General features: G+C 45.1%; 2 protein-coding genes across 10 annotated transcripts in view; both read right to left on the reverse strand.

Annotated features, from left to right (window-relative positions):
* Positions 1-15070, reverse strand: part of PPP4R3A (protein phosphatase 4 regulatory subunit 3A) — a 43882-nt gene extending 28812 nt beyond the window's left edge. For both annotated transcript variants that reach the window (XM_029058888.2, XM_029058887.2), the window contains exon 1: positions 14847-15070. In XM_029058888.2, coding sequence (XP_028914721.1) covers positions 14847-14988 — 142 coding nt within the window. In that variant the 5' untranslated portion in view covers positions 14989-15070. The remainder of the gene's footprint in view (positions 1-14846) is intronic.
* A 10737-nt stretch (positions 15071-25807) lies between these two features.
* Positions 25808-27535, reverse strand: part of CATSPERB (cation channel sperm associated auxiliary subunit beta) — a 65793-nt gene continuing 64065 nt past the window's right edge. For 7 of the 8 annotated variants that reach the window (XM_016226196.3, XM_016226193.3, XM_007660514.3 and 4 more), the window contains one exon: positions 25808-26445. In XM_016226196.3, the coding sequence (XP_016081682.2) occupies positions 26242-26445 (204 nt within the window). In that variant the 3' untranslated portion in view covers positions 25808-26241. The remainder of the gene's footprint in view (positions 26446-27535) is intronic. The other variant, XR_003757521.2, reaches the window with a different exon arrangement.

The following is a 27535-nucleotide window of genomic DNA, read 5'->3' on the forward strand; positions in this document are numbered from 1 at the left end:
AATTTTAACTAAAATGCATTATACTGTTTCTTAACCACCTCTGAAATGAGATTTACACAAGGACATGCAGGAAGAGCAGTGTGCTCCCAGCTCACTAATTTGCCCTGTGAAATTGTGGCAAGTGATAATAATGATTAACAATATTTTTGGTATTTATTAAGCACTTACCATGGGTCAAAGGACTTACTAGGCACTGAAGTAGACAGAAGATAATCAAGTCAGACACAATCCCACAAATGGCTCACAGTCTAAATAGGAGGGAGATGAGGTGTTTAATCCCCATTTTACAAAAGAGGAATAAAATACCTGTTCTCTCTCTTACACAGAAAGCCCTGTTGGGATGGCACTTAGTACCATAATTATCATTTGTCAGAGCCATCAATTCTAAATTATTCAGGTTAAATCCCCTTTCCTGTCTCCCATTTGGTCATTCATAGCTCTTTAACAGTTCCACCAGAGTCAGGGTCTAAGAAATGAAAGGCAAAATTGAAATCTGTTTTGCTTCTTGGTTTTAATGTGGTTAAAAAAAAAGATTTGGTAGGTAAAGGGAGATCATAGTTATTGATTAAAATAGCACAATCTTTGTATGCTTCATGTGTCCTCAAAAACACAAATCGATACTTATTTGAAAAAGAATGCTTTTTTAAAAATCAATTTCACTTTTTCATGGTGTTTGTTAAGCACTTACTATGGGTCAAGCATTGTTTTAAGCACTGGGGTAGATACAAGTTAATCAAGTTAGGGAAGCAGCATGGCCTACTGGAAAGGACACAGGCTTGGGAGTCAGAGGACCTGGGTACTAATCCCAGGACTGCCACTAACCTGCTGTGTGACTTTGGGCAAGTCACTTAACTTCTCTGTGCCTCAGCTGCCTCATCTGCCTAATGGAAATTCAATACCTGTTCTCTCTCCTACTTAGAATGAGAGCCCTAAAAGGATTATCTTTTATCTACCCAGTGCTTAACACAGTGCTTGCCACAAAGTAAGCACTTTTAAAAAAACACAATTATTGTTATTATTAGTATTATTAATAATATCTTGTCAAGTCACATGGGGCTCATAGTCTATGTCATCTTCAGGAAAATTTATACTCATCCCACAGATATCTTAATATTTTGTCCAATGTCATTTTTTTATAATTTCCAAAACTCACGTGGAGACAGTCTAGTCTGTGGTAATCCACTGCTACCAGGATGATTACACCAATATTGACTCATAGTTTGAGATCTTTGTGAGCAGGAATTGTACCTACCTATTCTACTGTATTCTCCCAGACATTTAGTACAGTGCTCTGCACGCAGTAAGTGATTGATAATTAAAAAAAAGAAAACCATCTACTTGTCTTATAGCAAGCATCATAGACTAACCAAGTGCAGAAAATATTCTCTGTTCATTTTACATTCCTATTATTCATCTATTTTCACATTCTTTTAACTGTTTCAATTTGTACCCACCTATGTACTGTTTCCCCATGTTTAGTACTGCACACATTAAGCACGTAATATTACTATGTTTCTCTAAGACTAAGGGCAAAAACAGGATCACACCATATTTCTCTGTTCACCAAGATTTAGCATTCAATTATATTTAGAGACTGCTTTCTGTGTGCAAAGCACTGTACTAAGCACTTAAGCACTGCAGACACTCAAAAAGACACTGTTGAACCTGAGCCATTGCCCTAGGGATCTCTTAGGCATGGAACTATCTTCCTACTGCTACCTGCCATAAGCCACTCAAAATTTTCTTGGAAAATTACAGCTCACAGTCCACCTCCACCAGGAAGCTTAGCACAATTATACAGGGCGGTCCCCAAATCCCACCTCCTCAAGCCACCTTTTCCAACTAATTCCCCCACACCCTAAAGCTATATGAACCCATTAGCCACCTCTATTACTTATGACCTTACCTATCCCCATCCTCCATAGGATTTTTTTTATTATTAAGTTATTTAATAATCACTATGTGACACACACTGCTCTAAACACTGGGATACATAAATGACAAGGAGGCCAGCCATAGTCCCTGTTCCATATGGGGCTCACAATCAAAGGTTTGTATATGTTTATTCAATTGAATATTTAATTATTTATATGAAATATTCTGTAATGATGTTTATGTTTGTCTCCTCCCTTAGAGTTTAAGCTCTGTGGGCAGCAAACCTGTCACTTCTTTGATTTGAACTTGCCGCACTTAGTACCGTAGATTGCATCAAGTGGATACTCAAATGTTATTACTACTTAACTCCATCTCGACCCCTATTCCTCCTCTTCAATATTAAATACTGTTAGTTTGTAAAAAATTTATGTTGATTCTACTCTTGTCATCTCACACAGATTGAAACTCCTTTAAGGACGGGATGGCATCTGTTCTAGGAAAAAAAAAAGTTTCTAGTTAAAGCACCTTCTGGTAAAATCCCAATAGGCATGGTTTAAAGTAGAAACAGAAAGAAAACCTTGCAGTGATATGCCAGATCCCTGCCAAAATGTTACTACCTGGGAAACAGCACGAAACATAACTCTCCATGGTCTCCCCCTAAATTTAAAAGTTAATTCTCAGCAATTTTCCCTATAAAACTATTAGTCATAGGGAAAAATCCCCCAAACTATTCCCAAGAACTGACTTTAATTTCAGAGAAAAAAGCTGGAAAGCCATACTCATCCAGTTTACATAAACCATTGTGTATATGTGTGTGGGGGTGGGGGGGGGGGGTGGGGGGGGGAGGTGGTGTCAGTGCAAGGTGATGCTTCCTTAGCAACAATCTGCAGTAACCCTGTTCCTCCCAGGGCTAGTCAATGCTGATTTATTTCACCAGTTAAAACAGAAATATTTCCCTCAGATGCTCTTACTTTGCATCTGTGTATTTAATTTGGTTGATGTCTTATCTCAATACAGTGCAGCATGGCCTAGTGGACAGAGCACAGGCCTGGGAGTCAGAAAGAACTGGGTTCTAGTCCCGGCTCCGCCACTCATCTGCTGTGTGACAATGGGCAAGTCACTTTGCTACTCTGCCTCAGCTACTCATCTATAAAACAGGGATTAAAACTGGGAGCCCTTTGTGGGATATGGACTGTGTCTGAACTGATTATCTTTACCCCAGTGCTTAGAACAGTGATTGGCACATAGTAAGTGCTTATATACCATTAAAAAACACACCCTATCCCCCACTTGCCTATTATTTGTCCACCTTATCTATTCCCCTGTAACCAATGAGTAAATAAATCCATTTGTCAAACCTGGGCTTTGTCAGGTATTTTGATTGCTTTCCTCATTCACCAACAAATGCTTTTCCTTCTGCCCAGAAATAATTCTGCAAAACTACTGTGCCTCTAATCTGTAAACTCCTTGGGGGGAGGGAATATCTACCTACTCTACTGAACTGTACTCTCCCCAAACTCTTATAGTACTCAGTTATGATTGATTAAAAAGAACAAAGGAGATAAATGAAACATTGCACAGGTAATCAATCGCATTTAATGAGCGCTTACTGCATTGTCGGCAAAGGTGAAATCAGGCAAAAAAAAATACACTTAAAAAACCTAGGAAACCCACCTAATTGCAGACTTAAAGAACTAAAGACCTGCTCTTTTTGTCTATAGTTGTCACTTACAAGTTTAGATTAAATGAGCCCGTTGTTGGGCAGGGATTGTCTCTATCTGTTGCGGAATTGTACATTCCAAGCACTTAGTACAGTGCTCTGCACATAGTAAGCACTCAATACGACTGAATGAATGAATGCAGTCTCCGTTGAAGGACAGTTTTAATATCCTTCAGAATTAAAGCAAAGAACAAAATCTTCAGCTTTGAGACAACTGAGGAAGGAAAAAAATATTTAAATTGCCTCGTTCCTGTAAACATTTAAGCAAGATGTCTTGAATGAATTTTTATTCACCAGGATGGAGACAATGCAGAGGTACATCTTATTACATGTACAAAGATTTGAAAAAGGCAAGTGGAAGTATTATGTATTCTTCTGTATTTTTAAAGTACAATTTTTCCTATGGGATAGGGCAGCTGAATTGTACTTTTCAAGCACTTAGTACAGTGATCTGCACAAAGTAAGCGCTCAATAAATACGACTGAATGAATGAAAGGTCTCAATTTGACTATTTTAATATCAACTTAAATATATAAAGGAGAAAAGTTATTAGGACCAGGTCAACACTTAGTTGCTCCTAAATAAACCTCTGGATACAAGGAATGGATAAAATACCTTCTGAGCCTAGTCCATTTCTCAGCTTATCTTACTATTAAGAAAAATTAACAACTACACTTGGAGATGGCAAACTATTTTTAACATTAATATTCTAAAGTTGCTTTTTTATTATTTTCATCACAATATACAAATGACTTACTTTCTCATTATGTCAATTTATTAGCAGTTTCAAACTAAGGAACAAACTATACACTTCTCAAAACATTTTTCAGCATGGCCTAGTGGAAAGAGCATGGGCCTGGGAAGAGGACCTGGGTACTTTCTAATCCCAGTTCTGCCACTTGCCTGCTACATGACTTTGGGATACCTGCTTTGTGCTTCAATTTCCTCATCTGAAAAATTGGGGTTAAATTACTGGTCTCCCTTCCCTTTAGACAATGAGCACTATTGGGTCAGGGGCTGTGTCTGCTCTATCTTGTGCTTAACATACTCATCACTTGATAACAAAATTACTATTACTTCCTCTCATTCCAAACTGCTAGCACACTGATCCAAGCACTAATCATAACCCGCCTTGACTCCTGCATCAGCTTCCTCACTGACCTCCGGGCCTATCTCTCCACTCTCCAATCCACACTTCCCTCTGCTGCCCAGATCGTTTTGCCAGAAAAAAACCCAAAAAACAAAATAAAAATTCAATCCACGTCTCCCCTCTCTTCCAAAACGTAGAGTGGTTGCCTTTTTCCACAACAAAACAGGAACTCCTTACCATTGGATCAGCTCGGCCCCTCCTCCCTTACTGATCTCATAGAACACAACTGGCACAGTTGGCTCCTAATGCCAACATACTCGGTGTACCTTGATCTCATCTGTCTCACCACAAGTCCCCTTGCCTATGTCCTCTCTCTGACCAGAAAGAACCTTCCCACTCATACACAGATTATTACTTTTTCATCATCAAAGCTCTACAAAAATCACAACTCCTCCAAGAGTCCTCGCTTCCCCTCTGCATTCGGGTCTGTACCCCTTAGGTACTTGGATTTTCACTCCATCTCGGCAGCAGTAATGCACATATCCATCTTTACCTTATTTAACTGTGCTTCTCTCTAGTCTGTAGGCTTCTTGGGGAGGGAATCATATCTACTCTACTGAACTGTACTCTCCTCAACTCTTATAGCACTCAATTATGATTGATTAAAAGGAACAAAGGAGGTAAGTGAAACACTGTGCGGGTAATCAATCGCAGTTACTGAGTATGTACTGTATGCAGAACAAATCAATCGCAGTTACTGAGTATGTACTGTATGCAGAACACTGTACTAAACGTTTGAGAGAATACAATATAACAATAAAGCAGACAAAGAGGCATGCTGGTCAATGCCTCATGGTTAACCTCACCAATTCCCACCTACTTCTATCTGGACCAAGCCTTCTTGCTCCACCACATTCACTACCCCTCTGCCCCCAGTGCAGCCTTTAGCCCTCACTGTGACCTCTGGACTCCTGCTTACCTTTCTCGAGCAATCACCCTCTCTTGGAATCCCTGCCAACTCTCCCATCTCTTGATGCTCAGCTCCACGCCCTCAATTCTGCTCTTTCTCCCTCCAACTCTCCTGCTGTACTATTCCTCCTTCTCTCTAACCCAACCAACCCCCAGCTCTGGACCTCACCCCCAGTCAGTTTCCTCTAGTCTGTAGCAGCAGGGCAGCCATAACAGTATCTGAATTAAGCACTTGAGCAGTTCAAAACAGAGAAATGATGCATTCCCTACCGACTTATATTCTAGTGATGGAGACAGGCATAAAAATGTTTACACAGAGTAGTCAGCTCACTGTACAATTGAATACACACCCACACCAAGTGCTTAGGATGAATATACGGAAGTTCATAAGGGCTGGCAGAAAATCCAGTCTTTGGAGTAAACCTCTGCTCTTGTTTTTAATTCGTACTTTTTAAGCACTTACTATGTGCCAAGCATTGTAGTAGGCGCTGGGGTAGAGCCAAAATAAGGAGGTTATCGTTCAGATTCATTCTCTTCTGCTACAATTCAGCTCCCAACTCGTCTATTACTCCCTCATCAACCCCCATACCCACTATTTAAAACATTTCACTCCCTCCTCAGGCCCAGGAGCCTTGCTGGCTCATCCTCTAAATGCCTCTTGTTCTCAACTTTCCTGCTCCTCTGGCCTGGAACTCTCCCCTCCCTACAAAAATCTGCCAGACCACAGCTCTCACCATCTTTAAAGACCCTTAAAATCCCACCTCTTTCAGTCAGCCTTCTCTGTACCCACTGTAGTGTGGTCTGAAAGAACTAATGTGCCACTTCAAACCACACTAAGAAACAAACAGGTTTCGAATTGGAAAAATTGGGCTATTTCACAGCCGGATTCTCCAGTATCTTACAGTACTTACACCCTGACAGAGGCCACATGAGTGAGCAAAACCGTTTTCTCCAACACCGCATCTAACTACCAACATGTGGACTGCACTGTGGCAAAAAGCGTTCCCTAATTCCTCAATAAGATTCTATCCACTATCCTCGCCATGCTGTTGAGAAGCATCATGACCTAGTGGCAAGAGCACAGGTTTGGGAAATCACACGGTGTATATTCTAATCCCAGCTCCACCACTTGTCTGCTGTGTGACCTTGGGCAAGGCACTTAGCTTCTCTAGGCCTCAGTTACCTCATCTGGAAAATGGGGATTAAGACGGTGAGCCCCACATGGGACCACCTGATTACCTTGTATCTACCCCAGTGCTTAAAACAGTGCTTGGTACATAGTAAACACTTAAATATCACTGCTATTATCCAAACTGCATAATTAAAGCAAGATTTAAGGCAGGACTGATGTAGTCTGAATTACTCAACACACTGTTAGGTGAACCTAATTTTACCCGGTGTATCAATCGATTGATTTTTTGAGGGCTTACTATACACAGACACTGTACTAAGTGGTCGGTAGAGTACAAAAGAGGAACTGAATTTGACTATTAAAACAGACAAAAAATATTTTCTGAGGTAAAAACCAAGTTAACATATTAACAAAAAATATTTACATGGTTGTGGCCAGGGACTGTGTCTGTTATATTTTGTACTCACCCAATTTCTTAGTACACACAATAAGCCCTCAATAAATACAACTGACTGAATAGACTGTGCGCCCCATGAAGGACAGGGATTGTGTCTGACCTGATAAACTTGTATCTACCTAAGCACTTACAACATTATTTGATACACAGTAAGTGCTTAACAAGTAACCATAATTAATATTATCTATGAACTAAACTTGCTTTTTACCAAGGATATTACCCAGTAATCTCACAAATTATAGAAACAGTGTGGCCCAGTGGAAAGACCAGGGGCCTGGGAGTCAGGATCTGGGTTCTAATCCCAGCTTTGCCACTTATCTGCTGTGAGACACTGGGTAAATCACTTAACTTCTCTGTACCCCAGTTTCCTCAATTGTAAAATGGGGATTTAATAATAATAATAATATTGTTGGTATTTGTTAAGCGCTTTCTATGTGCAGAGCACTGTTCTAAGCGCTGGGGTAGATACAGGGTAATCAGGTTGTCCCACGTGAGGCTCACAGTGAATCCCCATTTTACAGATGAGGTAACTGAGGCACAGAGAAGTTAAGTGACTTGCCCACAGTCACACAGCTGACAAGTGGCAGAGCCGGGATTCGAACTCAAGAGCTCTGACTCCCAAGCCTCCCTCATACTTGAAATGGGAACTATGGTTGGAGCACGGACTGTGTTCGACCTGAATACCTTGCAACTGACTCATCGCTCTGTACAGTGCTTGGCACATAGTAAGTGCTTAACAAATACCAGAATTATTATCATTGTTATATGCTTCATGGGGGCAGCTGTTATCACTCAAGTTCAGCCGGCTAGGCAAATTCTCAATTTTCCAGTTCAGGAAAGCCAGAAAATTAGAAAGTATGGAGAAGTGCCACTCAAAGGACAATAATAATGATAATACCATTTATTAAGTGCTTCCTATGTGCTAGGCACTGGGGTAGATGGGTTGGAAGCTTTTCTGCTGGGGTACTGGTTCGCCGGAGCCCAGGGATTTCCGATCTTTACTTTGTGGCTCCCGTGGAAAGGCTGGCAGGGTCAGCTCAGGTGTGTCACCCACACAAGCGGCCACAGTAGCCCGTCACACTGAAAATCTGCCCTTCTTTGCTGTGACAGGAGCAGCTCTAGACAGGGCAGGGCATCCCCTTTAGGGTTTGCCACCATTACTCTCATGGCAAAGGCCAGGAATCTCTCAGCTAAGGCACACCATGACTGGCTTCCCCATGCCTTCAATGCAGGAAGGGCAAAGGTAACCCACAACACGGATGAAATATTTATACACACACACGTAATTTATTTATATTAATGCCTGCCTCACCCTCTAAACTAAGTTCATTCAGGGCAGGAAATGTGTCTATTGTTGCACTGTACCCCCTCTAGACTGTAAGTTTATTGTGGGCAGGGAACTTGTCTGTTTATTGTGAAGCAGCATGGTGTAGTGGGTAGAGCACACGCCTGGGAGTCAGAAGGTCATGGGCTCTAAGCCCAGCTCCGCCACTTGTCTGCTTGTGTGACTACGGCATTTTACTATACGCACTTCACTATATTCATTACATCTTGGTTACCTCATGTGGATCAGGGACGGTGTCCAACCCGATTTGCTTGTATCCTCCCCAGCGCTTCGTATAATGCCTGGCACAGAGTAAACACTTAAATACCATAATGAGAGTAATGGCACGGCATAGTGGATAGAGCATGGGCCGGGGAGTCAGGAGGTCATAGGTTCTAATCCCCGCTCCCCCACTTGACTGCTGTGTGACCTTGGGCAAGTCACCTCACTTCTCGGTGCCTCAGTTACTTCATCTGTAAAACGGGGACAGACTGTGAGCCCCATATGACAAGGACCAGCTCCAACCAGATTTGCTTGTATTCACCCCAGTGCTTAGAACAGTGCCGGGCACAAGGTAAGTGCTAAAATACCATGACTATTATTACTGCTGTTGTACTCTCCCAAGTGCTTAGGAAGCCCCACTTCTCCAGAGAAGCAGCGCGGCTTAGTGGAAAGAATACGGACTCAGGAGTCAGAGGATGTGAGTTCTAATCCCGGCTCCACCACCTGTCTTCTGTGTGACTTTGGGCAAGCCACTTAGCTTCTCCGTGCCTCAGTTACCTCATCTGTAAAATGGGGAATAAGACTGTGAGCCCCATGTGGGACAACTTGACTACCCTGTACCTATCCCAGCACTTAGAACAGTGCTTGGCACATAGTAAGCGCTTAACAAACGCCATTAGTAGTAGTAGTAACAGTAGTAGTAGTACAGTGCTCTGCACACAGTAAGCACTCAAATACTATCGAATGAACATACGCACACACACACATATCTAATATATATCAGCAGTTTACTGTACTTTAAGAGCTGTGCTGATTTATATGACTATAACAGAATAAATCTCACTGTGAAATCACTCCAGAGAGATGAAAGATTTCAGAGAATTCCTGGAAAACAAAATGCTTTTGCTTACTCAATAGGCAGAACTGTGCAAGTCTATGAACTCTACTGGACTGTTTTCTCCCAAGTGTCTAGTGCCACTGATTGACCGACCAGCCTAATACAAAGCATGCTTCCAGTTTCAGTGTAGGGGGTCTTGCACACCACAAATCCTGCCACTCAACACTTAAGAATACTGCAGGAGTGAACAAGTTTTGCCAAACCCCCAAATACATCTATATAATGCTTATCATAATAAAGATGTATTTTTCAAAGTTTGCAATCAAGCTGAATGGCTCACTTGAGAGACTCTTCAAAAAAAACATATTTTTTGAGGATTCTGTTTTAACTGGTAAATTTCTGTTGAGACAAAACGAATCAATCACTCAGTTTCAACACGAACTCGGACCAAACAAAATAACTTGGAAAATCTGGTACTCTCAATTACAGAATGTAGCCGATCACAACAATCACAGTCTTTAAAGGAAGACAGAGGTGATTATTCTCAATTCACTTCGTTCCTTTCCCCTTAACCCCTGGTGTCTGGGAAATGCTCACCCAAATGGCAAGGGGCCAGAAAAGCTGTACCCCTCCATTTCCCCTCTCTCTCCTCTCTACACCCACCCCCATGGATGTAGGCTCACTGTCGGCAGCATCATCCTCAAATCAAAACACAACTCTACTCCTCCAATTTAGAACTTAGCAGGCACCCATTCAAAATAGATGCATTGGTTTACATAGATGCAATGAATCCACTTACTGTTATAAACAGATACACATTTCATTGTACGTTACCTTTGAATAAAGGAGGATTTTCACATTTTAAATCAATAATGCTACCACAAGCTTCAATTTAGGCAATTTCTTAGATAGCGCTTACACTGACCTATGGGGAAAACGTGAGGTAATGTTTTCCCTTCAAGTAACCTCTAACTTTAAAAAAATAATTTTTTTTAATGGTATTTGTTAAGCTCTTACTATGTCCCAGGCACTGTACTAAGCACTAGGCTAGATATGGTCTAATCAGATTGGACACCGTTCATGTTCCACGTAGGGATCAGTCTTACTCCCCATTTCGCAGATGAGGTCATTGAGGCACAGAGAAATTAAGTCATCTGCCCAAGGTCACGCAGCAGACAAGTAGTGAAGCCAAAATTAGAACCCAGGTCCCCTGATTCTCAGTCCCGAGCTCTACCCACTAGACCAGGCTGCTTCTCTAGTATTTAAAACTATGTTGTGCTCATTTTTAAACACTGAACTTGAGCTATACCTTAGTCACAAAGATATATAAATCCAGAAAAGGACAGCATATATTCAAACCTTGCAGAAAGTTTCTCTGATGAACATTAAGGATGTCCACAAAATATTGACAAAGAGAAACTAATTCTGTATCTCCAAATCTTTCCACTGAGGCCAAAACATAAAATAAAGAGCGCAATTCCCCCCTCCCACCTCCATCCTCCTTTGGAAGGTCTCTAAGAGCAGTTTCTTTGGAATTGGGTGGGGCAAAGAGGTTGAAAGCTCTTGCAGATCATTTCTTTACCAGTTTGACATCTTTGTCATATACAACCTATGTAACCTTTTCAAAATGAGGGGTGTTTCAAGCTCAGGCTCTGGCAAATGCCCAGAATTGCTTGCATATAAACCTCTGCTGGCACTGGATGTTGTCATATCAACGGTATAAACCATAATAAAATCATGAAAACAAACACCAATATAAAAAATAAAACATTGCTACTTAGACTGGGCGCCCCACAAGGCACCTGACTACCTCGTATCTACCCCAGTGCTTAGAATAATGTAATGCAAGTGTCACAATCATTAAATTAGTATATTAGAGACCTACTGGTGTGACTTGGGCCCTAAGAGCTAAGAATACCCAATCACACAGGGGGCATGAACTTGAAAGGTGTGAGAAATAGGAACCGAATTTACAGATGGGCAAACCGAGGCCCGGAGAGGCTGCCAAATGACCCTCTCAAGGTCATCCTGGTAAATGAGCCATAAAAGAGGACATCCTGACACCCAGTCGTTTACTCCCAGCACAGGGTAGGTCATGAGGGGCATATCACTGGGACAGGAGACCCAAACTGCGTGACATTGCGCAGACTAAAGCTGAAAGAGAAGCAGAAGCGCAAGCAGCGTGGCCTAGTGGAAAGAGCCTGGGCCTGGGAGTCAGAAGGACCTGGGTTCTAATTCCGAGCTCCACCACTACTCTGCTGTGTGTGACCTTGGGCAAGTCGCTTCCCTTCTCTGGGCCTCGGTCACCTCATGTGTAAAACGGGGATTAAGACTGCGAGCCCGATGTGGGACAGGGACTGCGTCCAACCTGATTAGCTGGTATCTATCCTAGTGCTTAGTAGTAATAATAATAATGTTGGTATTTGTTAAGCACTTACTATGTGCCGAGCACTGTTCTAAGCGCTGGGTTAGACACATGGGAATCAGGTTGTCCCACGTGGGGCTCACAGTCTTAATACTCATTTTTCAGATGAGGTAACTGAGGCACCGAGAAGTTAAGTGACATGCCCAAAGTCACACAGCTGACAAGCGGCCGAGCCGGGATTCAAATCCATGACCTCTGACTCCAAAGCCCGTGCTCTTTCCACTGAGCCACGGTGCTTCTCTGGCAAGTAATAAGTGCTTAACAATACCATTAAAGAAAAATGGGTAGGGTGGGGGGAGTCCAGGAAGTAAAAAACGTTGTCTAGAACGGGCTGAAAGGCAAGCGACTCTTTGAGGCAAATGATGAAGGGGCGTGTGCAGCATCCTGCAGCGTGGCTCGGTGGCAAGAGCACGGGCCTGGGAGTCAGAGGTCACGGGCTCTAATCCCAGCTCCGCTACTTGTCTGCTGTGTGACCTTGGGCAAGCCACTTCACTTCTCTGGGCCTCAGTCACCTCATCTGTAAAATGGGGAGGAAGACGGCGAGCCCCACGTGGGACAACCTAAATACCTCCTTTCTACCCCAGCGCTTAGAACAGGGCTTGGCACGTCGTAAGCGCTTAACGAATGCCATCGTCATTATTATTGTTGTTTTTTAGTGGAAAGATCACGGGTTTGGGACTGAGAAGTCTCTGGGCTTCAGTCCTCTCCTCCTGTAAAACAGAGATGAAGACTGCGAGCCCCACACTGGACAGTTTGAGTACCCTGCATCCACCCTGGTGATTAGAACAGTGCTTGGCACATCATGAGCACTTAACGAATACCATCATTATTATTACTGAGTGGAAAGACCACGGGGTTGGGACTGAGAGGTGATGGGTCCTCTGGGCCTCAGTCCCCTCCTCTGTAAAATGGAGACTGTGAGCCCTACATGGGACAACCCGAGTGCCCTGCATCGACCCAGAGCTTAGGAGAGTGCTTGGCACCTAGTAAATGATTACCAAATGCCATCATTATTACTATTACAGTGGAAAGACCGTGGATTTAGGATTGAGAGATCAGAGGTCCTCTGGGCCTCGGTTTTCTCCTCTGTAAAATGGAGACTGCGAGCCCCACACTGGACAACCTGAGTGCCCTGTATTGACCCAGCGCTTAGGGGAGTGCGTGACACAAAGAAAGCGCTTACCAAATGCCATCATTATTATTATTTAGTGGAAAAACCGTGGATTTAGGATTGAGAGGTCAGGGGTCCTTTGTGCCTCAGTTTCCTCCTCTGTAAAATGGAGACTGCGAGCCCCACACGGGGCAACCCCAGGCCCTGCATCGACCCAGCGTTTAGGAGAGTGCTTGGCATGTGGTAAGAGCTTACCAAACACCATCGATATTATTATTTAGGGGAAAGACCATGGATTTAGGATTGAGGGGTTAAAGGTCCTCTGGGCCTCGGTTTCCTCCTCTGTAAAATGGAGACTGTGAGCCCCACACGGGGCAACCCCAGGCCCTGCATCAACCCAGCGCTTAGGGGAGTGCTTGGCACAAAGTAAGCGCTTCCCAAATGCCATCATTATTATTATTTAGGGGAAAGTGTGGATTTAGGATTGAGAGGTTAGGAGTCCTCTGGGCCTCAGTGTCCTCCTCTGTAAAATGGACACTGCGAGCCCCACACGGGGCAACCGAGGGCCCTGTGTCGGCCCAGCGCTTAGAAGAGTGCTTGGCACATGGTAAGGGCTTACTAAACACCATCATTATTATTATTTAGGGATTTAGGATTGAGGGGTCAGGGGTCCTCTGGGCCTCGGTTCCCCCTCTGTAAAATGGAGACTGCGAGCCCCACACGGGTCAAGCCCAATGCCCTGCGTCGACCCAGCGCTTAGGAGAGTGCTTGCCACATAGTAAATGCTTACCAAATGCCATCATTATTATACTTATAGTGGAAAGACCGTGGATTTAGGATTGAGGAGTCAAGGGTCCTCTGGGCCTCGGTTTCCCCCCCTGTAAAATGGAGACTGCGAGCCCCACACGGGACAACCCGAGTGCCCTGCGTCGACCCAGCGCTTAGGAGAGTGCTTGGCACATAGTAAGCGCTTACCAAACGCCATCATTATTATTATTATAGTGGAAAGACCGTGGATTTAGGATTGAGGGGTCAAGGGTCCTCTGGGCCTCGGTTTCCCCCTCTGTAAAATGGAGACTGCGAGCCCCACATGGGACAACCCGAGGGCCCTGCATCGACCCAGCGCTTAGGAGAGTGCTTGGCACATAGTAAATGCTTACCAAATGCCCTCATTATTATTATTTAGGGATTTAGGAATGAGGGGTCAGGGGTCCTCTGGGCCTCGGTTTCCCCCTCTGTAAAATGGAGACTGCGAGCCCCACACGGGCCCACCCGAGGGCCCTGCATCGACCCAGCGCTTAGGAGAGTGCTTGGCACATAGTAAATGCTTACCAAATGCCCTCATTATTATTATTTAGGGATTTAGGAATGAGGGGTCAGGGGTCCTCTGGGCCTCGGTTTCCCCCTCTGTAAAATGGAGACTGCGAGCCCCACACGGGACAACCCCAATGCCCTGCGTCGACCCAGCGCTTAGGAGAGTGCTTGCCACATAGTAAATGCTTCCCAAGTGCCTTCATTATTATTATTTAGGGATTTAGGAATGAGGGGTCAAGGGTCCTCCGGGCCTCGGTTTCCCCCTCTGTAAAATGGAGACTGCGAGCCCCACACGGGCCCACCCGAGGGCCCTGCATGGCGCCAGCGTTTAGCAGAGTGCTTAGGTAAGCGCCGAGCGGCCGGTCTTACCGTCGCTCTCGGCTCGGACGAGGAGGGACATGCCCTTCAGCCTCTCCACGTAGCCCGAGGACACATGGCCGGTGCCCCGGTCGTCCCACTGCCGGTCCTCGTTCAGCGTGTAGACCTTCACCCGCCGCCGGGTGTCCGTCATCCTGCCAACCGGCCCGGCGCCGTCGCTCGACAGGGGCCACGGCGAGGCCGACGACCGGTGGTGATGGCGGCGGCGGCGGTGGTGGTGGTGGTGGTGGTGGTGGTGGTGAGCTCAGGCCCGCCGGCGGCCCGGGCTGCCCCCGGCTGTGGGGCCTCCGCCCGCCACCGCCGCCCTCCTCATGGCCCGGCCCCGGGCTGGGAGGGCCGGATCCCGCTCCTTCTCCTCCCGGCGTCCCGCCCACGAAGGCCTGGTTCTCCCCGCGGCCTTTCCCGCCTCCTCAGGCGGCCGCCATGTTCTCCTTCCCCTCGCCCGGCCCCTCCGGCTGTCCCGCCGCGGTCCCTCCCCTCGGGCCGACGGCGCCGCCCGGATGGGCAGGGCGCCTCCGCCTCGATGGCCGCCGCGGCTCCGCTTCTCCCGCTCGTCGGCGCGGCCTCCCTCGTCCTCCGTCAGGGCGCCGGGGCGGCCGCCATCTTGGCTGGTCCGCACTGGAGGCGCGCGGGGTCTCCCCGGCCTCGGCGGCAGGGGCCGCGCCCCGGACCCGCCATTTAAAGCGAGAGGAGCCCGCCGCGGGAGGTGCGCATGCGCCACGGGCGGTGCGCATGCGCGCCGCTCTCCCCCCAGTCGTTCAACCGTCTTTAGCCCCGCCACACCGTGGCTCAGTGGAAAGAGCCCGGGCTGGGGAGGCAGAGGCCGCGGGTTCGAATCCCCCCTCTGCCTCTTGTAGCTGCGTGGCCATCAAGGGACTATGGCCTCTCGGAATTAAGCTTTAATTTATTGACGCTGTACATAGCTCTGTAAATAAATCGGCAGCCGCTTTTTGGTCGTTTCCTTGGTCGTTTTCATTCCTAGGTCATAGGGTTCCTTTTAAGGCAGGGGGACAAATGGTAATGATAATAATGGTGTTGGTATTGGTTCTTTTTCATTTCTAGGTCATAGGGTTCCTTTTAAGATAGGAGGAAAATTGTAATAATAATAATAGTGTTGGTCTTTGGTCGTTTTCATTTCAAGATCATAGGGTTCCTTTTAAGACGGGGGGACAAATTGTAATAATAATAATAGTGTTGGTCTTGGTTCGTTTTCATTTCTAGGTCATAGGGTTCCTTTTAAGATAGGGAGAAAGATTGTAATAATAATAATAGTGTTGGTATTTGTTCGTTTTCATTTCAAGGTCATAGGGTTCCTTTTAAGATAGGAGGACAAATTGTAATAATAATAATAGTGTTGGTATTTGTTCATTTTCATTTTTAGGTCATAGGTTCCTTTTAAGATAGGGGGACAAATTGTAATAATAATAGTGTTGGTATTTGTTCGTTTTCATTTCTAGGTCATAGGGTTCCTTTTAAGACAGGGGGACAAATTGTAATAATAATAATAGTGTTGGTATTTGTTCATTTTCATTTCAAGGTCATAGGGTTCCTTTTAAGATGGGGGAAAAATTGTAATAATAATAATAGTGTTGGTATTTGTTCGTTTTAATAATAATAATAATAATAATAATAATGTTGGTATTTGTTAAGCGCTTACTATGTGCTGAGCACTGTTCTAAGCGCTGGGGTAGACACAGGGGAATCAGGTTGTCCCATGTGGGGCTCACAGTCTTAATCCCCATTTTACAGATGAGGTAACTGAGGCACAGAGAAGTTAAGTGACTCGCCCACAGTCACACAGCTGACAAGTGGCAGAGCTGGGATTCGAACTCATGACCTCTGACTCCAAAGCCTGTGCTCTTTCCACTGAGCCGGTTTTCATTTCAAGGTCATAGGGTTCCTTTTAAGACAGGGGGAAAAATTATAATAATAATAATAGCGTTGGTATTTGTTAAGCACTTACTATGTGCCGAGCACTGGGCTAAACGCAGGGGGAATCAGGATGGCCCACGTGGGGCTCCCAGTCTTCATCCCCATTTTACAGGTGAGTTGATTGAGGCCCAGAGTTGCCCACAGTCACACAGCTGACAAGTGGCAAAGCTGGGATTTGAACTCATGACCTCTGACTCCCAAGCCCGTGCTCTTTCCACTGAGCCATGCTGCTTCTCTAATAATAATGTTGGTATTTGTTAAGTGCTTACTATGTGCCAAGCACTGTTCTAAGCGCTGGGGGAGATACAGGGTCATGCGTGGCTCAGTGGAAAGAGCATGGGCTTTGGAGTCAGAGGTCATGAGTTCGAATCCCAGCTCTGCCACTTGTCAGCTGTGTGACTGTGGGCAAGTCACTTAACTTCTCTGTGCCTCAGTTCCCTCATCTGTAAAATGGGGATGAAGACTGTGAGCCCTACGTGGGACAACCTGATTCCTCTGTGTCTACCCCAGCGCTTAGAACAGTGCTCAGCACATAGTAAGCGCTTAACAAATACCAACATTAAGTGCTTAACATTAAGGCTGTGCCACGTGAAGCTCACAGTTAATCCCCATTTTACAGATGAGGTAACTGAGGCCCAGAGAAGTGAAGTGACTTCCCCACAGTCACACAGCTGACAAGTGGCAGAGCTGGGATTCGAACTCATGACCTCTGACTCCCAAGCCCGTGCTCTTTCCACTGAGCCACGCTGCTGTGTGTACTTAAAGGGAATATGACCACTCGGAATTAAGCTTTAATTTATTGACACTGTACATAGCTCTGTAAATAAGACTGCAGCTGCATTTTTGTCGTTTCCTTAATCGTTTTCATTTCAAGGTCATAGGGTTCCTTTTAAGATGGGGGGAAAAAAGCCACACACACTGCTGGGGCTTTGTATCCATTTTTGCAAAAAAAAAAATATTGCCCATTATTATCCTTTTTTAAAAAAAGAACCGATTCAAAAGATGATATAGTTGAAATCATTTTTTAAAAGAGGGTCGGGTGGGAGGGGATAGTGCCAATGTATGGGTTCGAATCCCACCTCTGCCACTTGCCCGCTGTGTAGCGTGGACAAGTCACTTAAATTCTCGAGGCCTCAGTTACCTCATTGGTAAAGGGGGGGTTAAGACTGGGAGCCTCACGTGGGACAATTTTTTACCTCATTTCACTTCTCTGGGCCTCAGTTACCTCATCTGTAAAATGGGGATGAAGACTGGGAGCCTCATGTGGGACAACCTGATGACCCTGTATCTCCCCCAGCGCTTAGAGCAGTGCTCTGTACATAATAAGCGCTTAACAAATACCAAATTATTAGTAGTAGTAGTAGTATTTACTGAGCACTTACTATGTGCAGAGCACTCTACTAAGCGTTTGGGATGTACAGTTGGGCAACAGATAGAGACAATCCCTGCCCATTGATGGGCTCACAGTCTAATCGGGGAGACAGACAAAAATAAGACAACTTAATAGCAATAAGTAGAATCAAGGGGATGTACACCTCATTAACAAAATAAATAGGTAATAAAAATATATACAAATGAGCACAGTGCCGAGGGGATGGGAAGGGGGAAGAGCAGAGGGGAGGAGGAGCAGAGGGAAAGGGGGGCAACTTGTAGGGTAGGAGCAAACCACCCCACGACCTGGCCTGGTCTTAAACCGTCCTTCCCGCTCCGTCACTGAAGAGAGCTTCTAATCCCCCTTCCTTCAATCGTATTTACTGAGCGCTATGTGCAGGGCACTGTACTGAGCGCTTGGAATGTACAATTGGGCAACAGATAGAGACAATCCCTGCCCAACAACTGGCTCACAGTCTAAAAGGGGGAGACAGACAGCAAAGCAAAACAGAACAAAACAAAACAACATCATCAAGATAAATAGAATCATAATAATAATAATAATAATTTGGTATTTGTTAAGCGCTTATTAGGTGCAGAGCACTGTTCTAAGTGCTGGGGTAGACACAGGGTCATCAGATTGTCCCACGTGAGGCTCATAGCCTTCATCCCCATTTTACAGAGGAGGTAACTAAGGCCCAGAGAAGTTAAGCGACTTGCCCACAGTCACACAGCTGACAAGTGGCAGAGCCTGAATTCGAACCCATGACCTCTAACTCCCAAGCCCAGGCTCTTTCCACTGAGCCGTGCTGCTTCCCAAGAGATGTACACCTCATTAACAAAATAAATAGGATAATAAATAACATATACAAATATGCACAGTGCTGAGGGGAGAGAAAGGGGGAAGAGCAGAGGATGAGAGAGGGGGGAATGGGGAGGGGAGGAGGAGCAGAGGGAAAGCGGGGGGAGCTTGTAGGATAGGAGCAAACCGCTCCACACCCGGCCTAGTCTTCAGCCATCATTCCCGCTTCTAATCCCCCTTCATTCATTCATTCAATCGTATTTATTGAGCGCTTACTACTCATAATAATAATGATGGTATTTCAAGTGCTTACTATGTGCAAAGCGCTGGTGGGATACAAGGTGATCAGGTTGACCCACGTGGGGCTAACAGTCTTAATCCCCATTTTACATATAACTGAGGCACAGAGAAGTGAAGTGACTTGCCCAAAGTCACACAGCTGACAAGTGGCGGAGCTGGGATTAGAACTCATGACCTCTGACTCCCAAACCCGGGCTCTTTCCACTAAGCCACACTGCTTCTCTAATGTGAGCAGCGCACTGTACTAAGCGCTTGGAACGTACGATTCGGCAACAGAGAGAGTCCCTGCCAATAATGGGCTCTCAGTCTAAATGGGGGAGACAGACAACAACGCAAAACAGAACAAAACAAAACAAGTCGTCTGGCCATTCTGCCCCTTGCCTGCTGTGTGACCTCGGGCGACTCAGCTCCCTTCTCTGTGCCGCAGTTCCCTCGTCTGTAAAATGGGGATTAAGACTGGGAGCTTGCTGTGATTAGCTCGTAATACTAATAATAATGGCATTTGTTAAGCGCTTCCTATGTGCCACAGTTCCCTCGTCTGGAAAAGGGGGATTGACTGGAAGCTTGGCATGATTAGCTCATAATAATAATAATAATGGTATTTATTAAGCGCTTACTATGTGCCACAGTTCCCTCATCTGTAAAATGGGGATTAAGACTGGGAGCTCGCCATGAGTAGCTCGTAATAATAATAATAATAACCATGGTATTTCTTAAGCACTTACTTTATGCCCCAGTTCCCTTGTCTGTAAAAGGGGGATTGACTGGAAGCTAGCCATGATTAGCTCATAATAATAATAATAGTGTTTGTTAAGCGCTTACTATGTGCCTCAGTTCCCTCATCTGTAAAATGGGGATTAAGACTGGGAGTTTGCCATGAGTAGCTCGTAATAATAATAATAATAATGATGGTATTTCTTAAGCACTTACTATGTGCCCCAGTTCCCTCATCTGTAAAACGGGGATTAAGACTGGGAGCTCACCATGATTAGCTTATAATAATAATAATAATCATAATGGTATTTGTTAAGCACTTACTATGTGCTGCAGTTCCCTCATCTGTAAAATGGGGATTAAGACTGGGAACTCACCATGATTAGCTCATAATAATAATAATGGTATTTTGTTAAGCGCTTACTATGTGCCAAGCACTGTTCTAAGTGCTGGGGGAGATGCAAGGTAATCAGGTTTCCCCACGTGGGACTCACAGTGTTCATCCCCATTTTACAGATGAGGTAACAGAGGCACAGAGAAGTGAAGTGACTTGCCCAAAGTCACAGAGCTGACAAGTGGCAGAGCCGGGATTAGAACCCATGACTCTGACTCCCAAGTCCATGCTCTTTCCACTAAACCACGCTGCTTCTCCCGGGACTTAGTCCAGTGCCTAGCACAGAATAAGCGGTCACCAAATACCATTAAATGAAAAGTGACCATCTGGAGCCAGAGGAGAACTAAATGGAAGAGGAGGGAGTAAATGCCACAGCTCTTATTTTCCAAGCACTCTCCCTCTTACTTAGTATGTGAGCCCCAAGTGGGGCAGGGACCATTCCTGACTTGACTAACTTATATCTACCCCCACCGTTTAGTACAGGGCTCGACACATAATAAGTGCTTAACAAATACTATAATAATTATCTTTAATGTTACCTAGATATCACATTTACCTGGATCTTGGAAGTCTAGTGTCGGTGCTGTAATCTTGGCTAACTCATCTGTGTCAAATGCCTCTCCTGCACGGGATTCTTCTACCAACCCTCTGGGCTCCTAGGCTGCAGGTCTATGATTGTGACAATCACAATCACAATCATAGACTGTGGGAGCATTCGTTCCATGATATTCTTCAGTAGCTAATCCAGGCGGTCCTCTGACCAAGATCTTGCCAGCTACGGAGAGTAATGAGATGCCTCTATAATTTCCACAATTGGATCCTTTCCTCGGTAGTACTTGAGTGCCTACTGTATGCAGAGCCTTTCCCCTTGAAGATGGTGATGGTGTGTCTGTTGTTATATTGTGCTCTCCCAAGCATGTGGTACAGTGCTTTGCACACAGAAACGCGCTCAATAAATACAATTGAATGGTGGTGTCTGTGAGGATATGAGAAGCAGTGTGGCTCAGTGGAAAGAGCCCAGGCTTAGGAGTCAGAGGTCATGGGTTCTAATCCCGACTCTGCCACTTGTCAGCTGTATGACTTTGGGCAAGTCACTTTACTTCTCTGGGCCTCAGTTACCTCATCTGTAAAATGGGGATTAAGACTGTGAGACCCCCCCTCCAGGACAACCTGATTACCTTGTATCTATCCCAGTGCTTAGAACAGTGCTTGGCATAGTAAGCGCTTAACAAATACTATCATTATTTCCCAAGTGATCCCTATGTTGAGGAAGAACTTGTGTAAGTGCTTAAACAGGGTGACCCTCCACGCTTGTCTAGCTCAGCAGAAATGCCATTGGGTCCAGGGGCTTGTCCATTTTTCATGGCTTTGATGATGATGGTATTTGTTAAGCGCTTACTATGTGCCAGCCATTGTACTAATCTCTGAGGAAGTTACAAGCAAATCGAGTGGGACACAGTCCCTGTGCCATGTGGGGCTCACAGTCTCCATCCTCATTTTACAGATGAGGTAACTGAGGCACAGAGAAGTGAAGTGACTTGCCCAAGGTCACCCAGCAGATAAGTGTCAGAGCTGGGATTAGAACCCATGACCCTCTGATTCCCAGGCCCGTGCTCTAGCCACTAGGCCACTCTGCTTCTCATAACGGAGAAGCAGTCCCCAATGAGCTTACACTATCACCATCTTCAAGGGGAAAAGCTCTGCATACAGTAGGCACTCAGTAGGATCCGATCGTGGAAATTATCGAGGCATCTCATTACTCTCCATTGCTCTGACCGCTCTAGTGACATCCCCAATAGACACAACCAGTGCCACATTCTCCCTATTGGAGTCCCAACACTACGACTATTTGGATGGGCCTAATTACGAAGCGTTATTGTCATGGGAGAAGGGCAGGGCTGGTTGTGGTAATAGTCAAACTTCCATTGGAGCAGGAGAAGATATCAAGAAAATCCCCTAGACTGCGAGCTCGTTGTGGTCAGGGAATGTGTCTTGTTATATTGCAATCTCCCAAGCATTTAGTACAGTGCTCTGCACACCATTAGTGCACAATAAATACAATTGAATGACTCATAGGGTAGCCAGTTTTCGGCTGGTTTATCCCTCACAGGGCAAATTGATATTGATTCTACACCAGACACCTTTATGCCCGGCATATTTATTGTAACCAGACTTCTTCTGCCTCTGTTGTTGAGTCCTAGAAATTAACCGTTCAAGAATGTGAGATTAAGACAGGTACCCCAAGGCCAGAATATAATGCAGGGTTTCAAGAGGGCCTCCGGGCATTTAGAAGCCCTGTTCCAGAGCGTTATGTTGCTGTTATAAGTCGTGGTAAAGTACAGCTGCGTGTGCCTCAACCCTGACCTCTGCCTCCTTCCCATCTTCCTATCCCTTCCCAAGGCCTACTGACATATTCCACCGCCCCTTCACCACTGCCGTCACCTGTACCTCTCAGCTTCCCGCCGCAGCTCAGAGCCTTACTGCCTTTAGATGAGGCCTGGAGATCTCCCCGAAACCTGACTCGTAATGCCATTGCAGCCCAAAGCACCTGGAGCCACGGAGGTTGGGAGTGCGTAGGTACCTAAGGTTTTCAGAGGGGTGTTGCATCTGGGGAGATCTCTGGTCTGTGGGTGTTGAAGGGAGAAGGATTTCTAGTCTAGGTGCAGAGGCACGGCTCAGCCAGCCAGTCAGTTTAATTTAGTGAGCACTTACTGTGTGCAGATCACTGTACTTTCATTCATTCAATAGTATTTATTGAGCGCTTACTATGTGCAGAGCACTGTACTAAGCGCTTGGAATGAACAAGTCGGCAACAGATAGAGACAGTCCCTGCCCTTTGACGGGCTTACAGTCTAATCGGGGGAGGCAGACAGACGAGAACAATGGCAATAAATAGAGTCAAGGGGAAGAACATCTCGTAAAAACCGATGGCAACTAAATAGAATCGAGGCGATGTACATTTCATTAACAAAATAAATAGGGTAATGAAAATATATACAGTTGAGCAGACGAGTACGGTGCTGAGGGGAAGGGAGAGGTGGAGGAGCAGAGGGAAATGGGGGGAAAAGAGGGTTAAGCTGCGGAGAGGTGAAGGGGGGGTGGTAGAGGGAGAAGGGGAGCTCAGTCTGGGAAGGCCTCTTGGAGGAGGTGAGTTTTAAGTAGGGTTTTGAAGAGGGGAAGAGAATCAGTTTGGCGGAGGTGAGGAGGGAGGGCGTTCCAGGTCCGCGGGAGGACGTGGCCCGGGGGTTGACGGCGGGATAGGCGAGACCGAGGGACGGTGAGGAGGTGGGCGGCAGAGGAGCGGAGCATGCGGGGTGGGCAGCAGAAAGAGAGAAGGGAGGAGAGGTAGGAAGGGGCAAGGTGATGGAGAGCCTTGAAGCCTAGAGTGAGGAGTTTTTGTTTGGAGCGGAGGTTGATAGGCAACCACTGGAGGTGTTTAAGAAGGGGAGTGACATGCCCAGATGGTTTCTGCAGGAAGATGAGCCGGGCAGCGGAGTGAAGAGTAGACTGGAGCGGGGAGAGAGAGGAGGAAGGGAGATCAGAGAGAAGGCTGACACAGTAGTCTAGCCAGGATATAACAAGAGCCTGTAGCAGTAAGGTAGCCGTTTGGGTGGAGAGGAAAGGGCGGATCTTGGCGATATTGTAAAGGTGAAACCGGCAGATCTTGGTAACGGATAGGATGTGTGGAGTGAACAAGAGAGACGAGTCAAGGTGTACTAAGCGCTTGGGAGAGTACAATGCAGCAATCAATATAAGAGGCATAATTCCTTGGCCACAGTGAACTTACAGTCTAGAGGGGGGCTTACAGTGAACATCAAACCCCGCTGTGAATGAAGTGACTACCAGAACCCCTGGGCCAGCTGGGTATATGCGTGGGATAAAATAGCAAATAAAACTGGTTGTTTCCCTGAGTGATTGTATTATGCATTGTTGAAATCTGGGGTAAGGCACCAAATCTTTTTTTTCAGTGGTACCTGTTAAGCATTTACTATGTGCTGGGCACTGTTCTAGGCACTGGGGTAGATACAAACAAATCAGATTGGGCATGGTCCCTTTAATAATAATAGTAGTAATAATAATAAATAATAATGATGGTGATGATATTTGTTGAGTGCTTACTATGCACTGTACTAAGTGCTGGAGTGGATACAAAGTCAACTGGGTTGGGCACTGTCCCTCTCCTATATCGGACTCTCAGCCTCAATCCCCATGTTACAGATAAGGTAATAGGTAGAGAGAAGTGAAGTGACTTGCCCAAGGTCACACAGCCAACAAGTGGCAGAGCTGGGATTAGAACCCCTGACCTCCTAACTCCCAGTTCTGAGCTCTATCTACTACGCCATGCTGCTTCCCCCATGAGGCTCACAATCTTCGAATCCCACCTCTGCCACTTGGCAGCTGTGTGACTGTGGGCAAGTCACTTAACTTCTCTGTGCTTCAGTGACCTCAACTGTAAAATGGGGATGAAGACTGTGAGCCTCACGTGGGGCAACCTGATTACCCTGTATCTACCCCAGCGCTTAGAACAGTGCTCTGCAAATAGCGCTTAACAAATACCAACATTATTGTTATTATTTTTATCTTAACCCCCATTTTACAGATGAGGGAACCGAGGCACAGAGAAGTGAAGTGATTTGCCCAAGGTCACAGAGCAGACAAGCAGCAGAGCTGGGATTATAACCCAGTTTCTTCTGACTCCCAGGCCCTTGTTCTAGCCACTGAGCCATGCTGCTTCTCTAGATAATTGTGATGGTATCGTGGGGTGGCCTAAACCCAGGGTATGCCTGCAGATGATGCATGTCAAACTGAAGCGAATACTGTTGGTGAGACATCAGGAGGCATATAACTCACAATTTCTTCAGCCAAAGCATACGATAACCCAGCCTACTCTGTACTGGTCAACAGTCTTCCACAAACAGACCATGGATTAACATCTAAATTGTAGCGAGGTCCAAGACACATATACGAGTATCCACAGCCTAATTCAGTGCAGACCAGTGACACTTCCAATGTCTGTTTGTCCAGATAGTTTATCCATTGGCAGGTGCAATCATGTTAAATCCTATTTGATATCCCCATTTGATTCTATTCAAATTTTTTAAGTTCTCAGAACTACTGAATCTCTGGAATTTTCCTAGGCATCACAGAGTGGGGTGGATGATAAATTCCCTCAATTTAGCAACTATGTTTTATCTAAATTTGGTAAATAATCCATCAATGGAATTTATTGAGCACTTACTGTGTGCAGAGCACAGTACACTCAGTGCTCGGGAGAGTACACTAACACAGAGTTGGCAGACATGTTCCCTGCTCATGACGAGCGTAGAGTCTAGTCTAGTATATAGTGTAGTGTTAGATATCTTGTGGATGTTGAATAAATGATGGTCGGTGAGAACCTAGAATATATGGGGAGATGAAAACTTTAAAATGACACTTTTATCCATACAAACATCTTTATTAAAACCAAACTTTTTTATTATCCCTCTTCTTTCATCCCAACATAGTACTATTACCAATAAGACAGAAAGAGCTGAAGGGGGCAGGAAAATTCAGAAACTCCCCCAAACCTAAAAGGCTTCACTATATTCTAGAAACTTAAGAAAATAAACTATACATTCAAATCTTGACCTGTTCAATGTCCTCTATGTTTCCAAAAAGGGATTTTGTGTAACAGAAAGTAAAAGATTTACCAAAAACAGACTGAAATGCCAGAAAAAGGTGAATCAGTAGCACGGCTATTTAGTGTGTATAATTAGTAACCAACACCTTGTGATGGAGATGAGATTTTGAAATGCCCAGAATATTTCCAAGGTAAAATGCATATTACTTCACCAGTATTTTCATTCTATACATTTCACCCTGCAAATTTATGTCTAGAAAGATTGTCCTGAGAGAGAGGAAGATGATACAGATATTTTGACCTTCTTCATTAGCATAGTTTTAAAACTGTCCCATGCATGTATGTTATACATTTTTATCAAGAATGTTACGAAGATAAACCCTCCCAGGAATATAGCTGTTGTCGTGGCAATAAGGGAGCGTCCTGGAAATGCTATTGGCACCTCATCAACATAAATCTGCAAGAGGGAGAGCATGAATGGTTAAGTTGGTCTAAGCTCCCTAATTAGAACAATAGTAACATATATATATATATATATATATATATATATAGTAATTATATTGCTCATATAAATCTAGGGATATTATTAACATTTGGTGGAATTCTGGTCCAGAGTTACCCACAGCAGGAATCTGGGTTTGGGGGTGTGGATATGCAAGTCCATTCTAATTTGGAAATAGCCACCAGACTATGAATAAAAATAACAATAATGATAATAATAATGATGGTATTTGTTAAGCGCTTACTATATGCCAGGCACTGGACTAAGTACTGGGGTGATTTACAAGCAAATCAGGTCCCACATGGAGCTCACAGTTTCAATCCCCATTCTACAGATGAAGTAACTGAGGCATAGGGAAGTGAAGTGACTTGCCCAAGATCACACAGCAGACAAGTGGCAGAGTCAGAATTAGAACCCATGATCTTCTGACTCCAAGTCCCGGGCTCTGTCCACTACACTATCCTGCTTCATTGAGAATGGGGAACAATTTATGTTGGGTGAATAGTAAACAATCATCCTTTCTTTCATTTTTCATACATGACACTCCCATGGCGGGACTGTTCATTGTAGTGCAGTGTCAGATCACCTTAGGTGGTATTACTGGGGCTGTCAATTGGCTCCATTACTCATTTGGCAAACCTTGGGAGAATGCGTTCTTTGGAAGAACAGAGCAGCCCAACTGCTCTGCAGAGACGCTATTGATTCTTACAAGGAATTACGGAAACATTAGCTGACGGTATTAGCCCAGTTGTCTGTTGCTTCTGCTACTAATTCAAGTTTGACAGCTTCTCCAGGGAGTGAAAGAACTGTCGCCCTGCAGAAACACACTTGAACACTACAGGTTCAAAACTGAAACTGAACTGAAGCCCTCAAGGCTGGACTCATTCATTCTAAAGGAGTTGAAATGCGGTGTCGGGAGAAGGATGGAGGAAGGAGAGGCCTGTTCTCTGACCATCATCATCATTATTATTATTATTATCAAGGTACTTGTTAATCACTTATTACTATGAGATAAATGCTGTCCTAAGCGCTGGGAAATCAGGGA

This window comes from Ornithorhynchus anatinus, chromosome 1, assembly GCF_004115215.2.
Source record: "Ornithorhynchus anatinus isolate Pmale09 chromosome 1, mOrnAna1.pri.v4, whole genome shotgun sequence".
Classification (NCBI taxonomy): Eukaryota; Metazoa; Chordata; class Mammalia; order Monotremata; family Ornithorhynchidae; genus Ornithorhynchus; species Ornithorhynchus anatinus.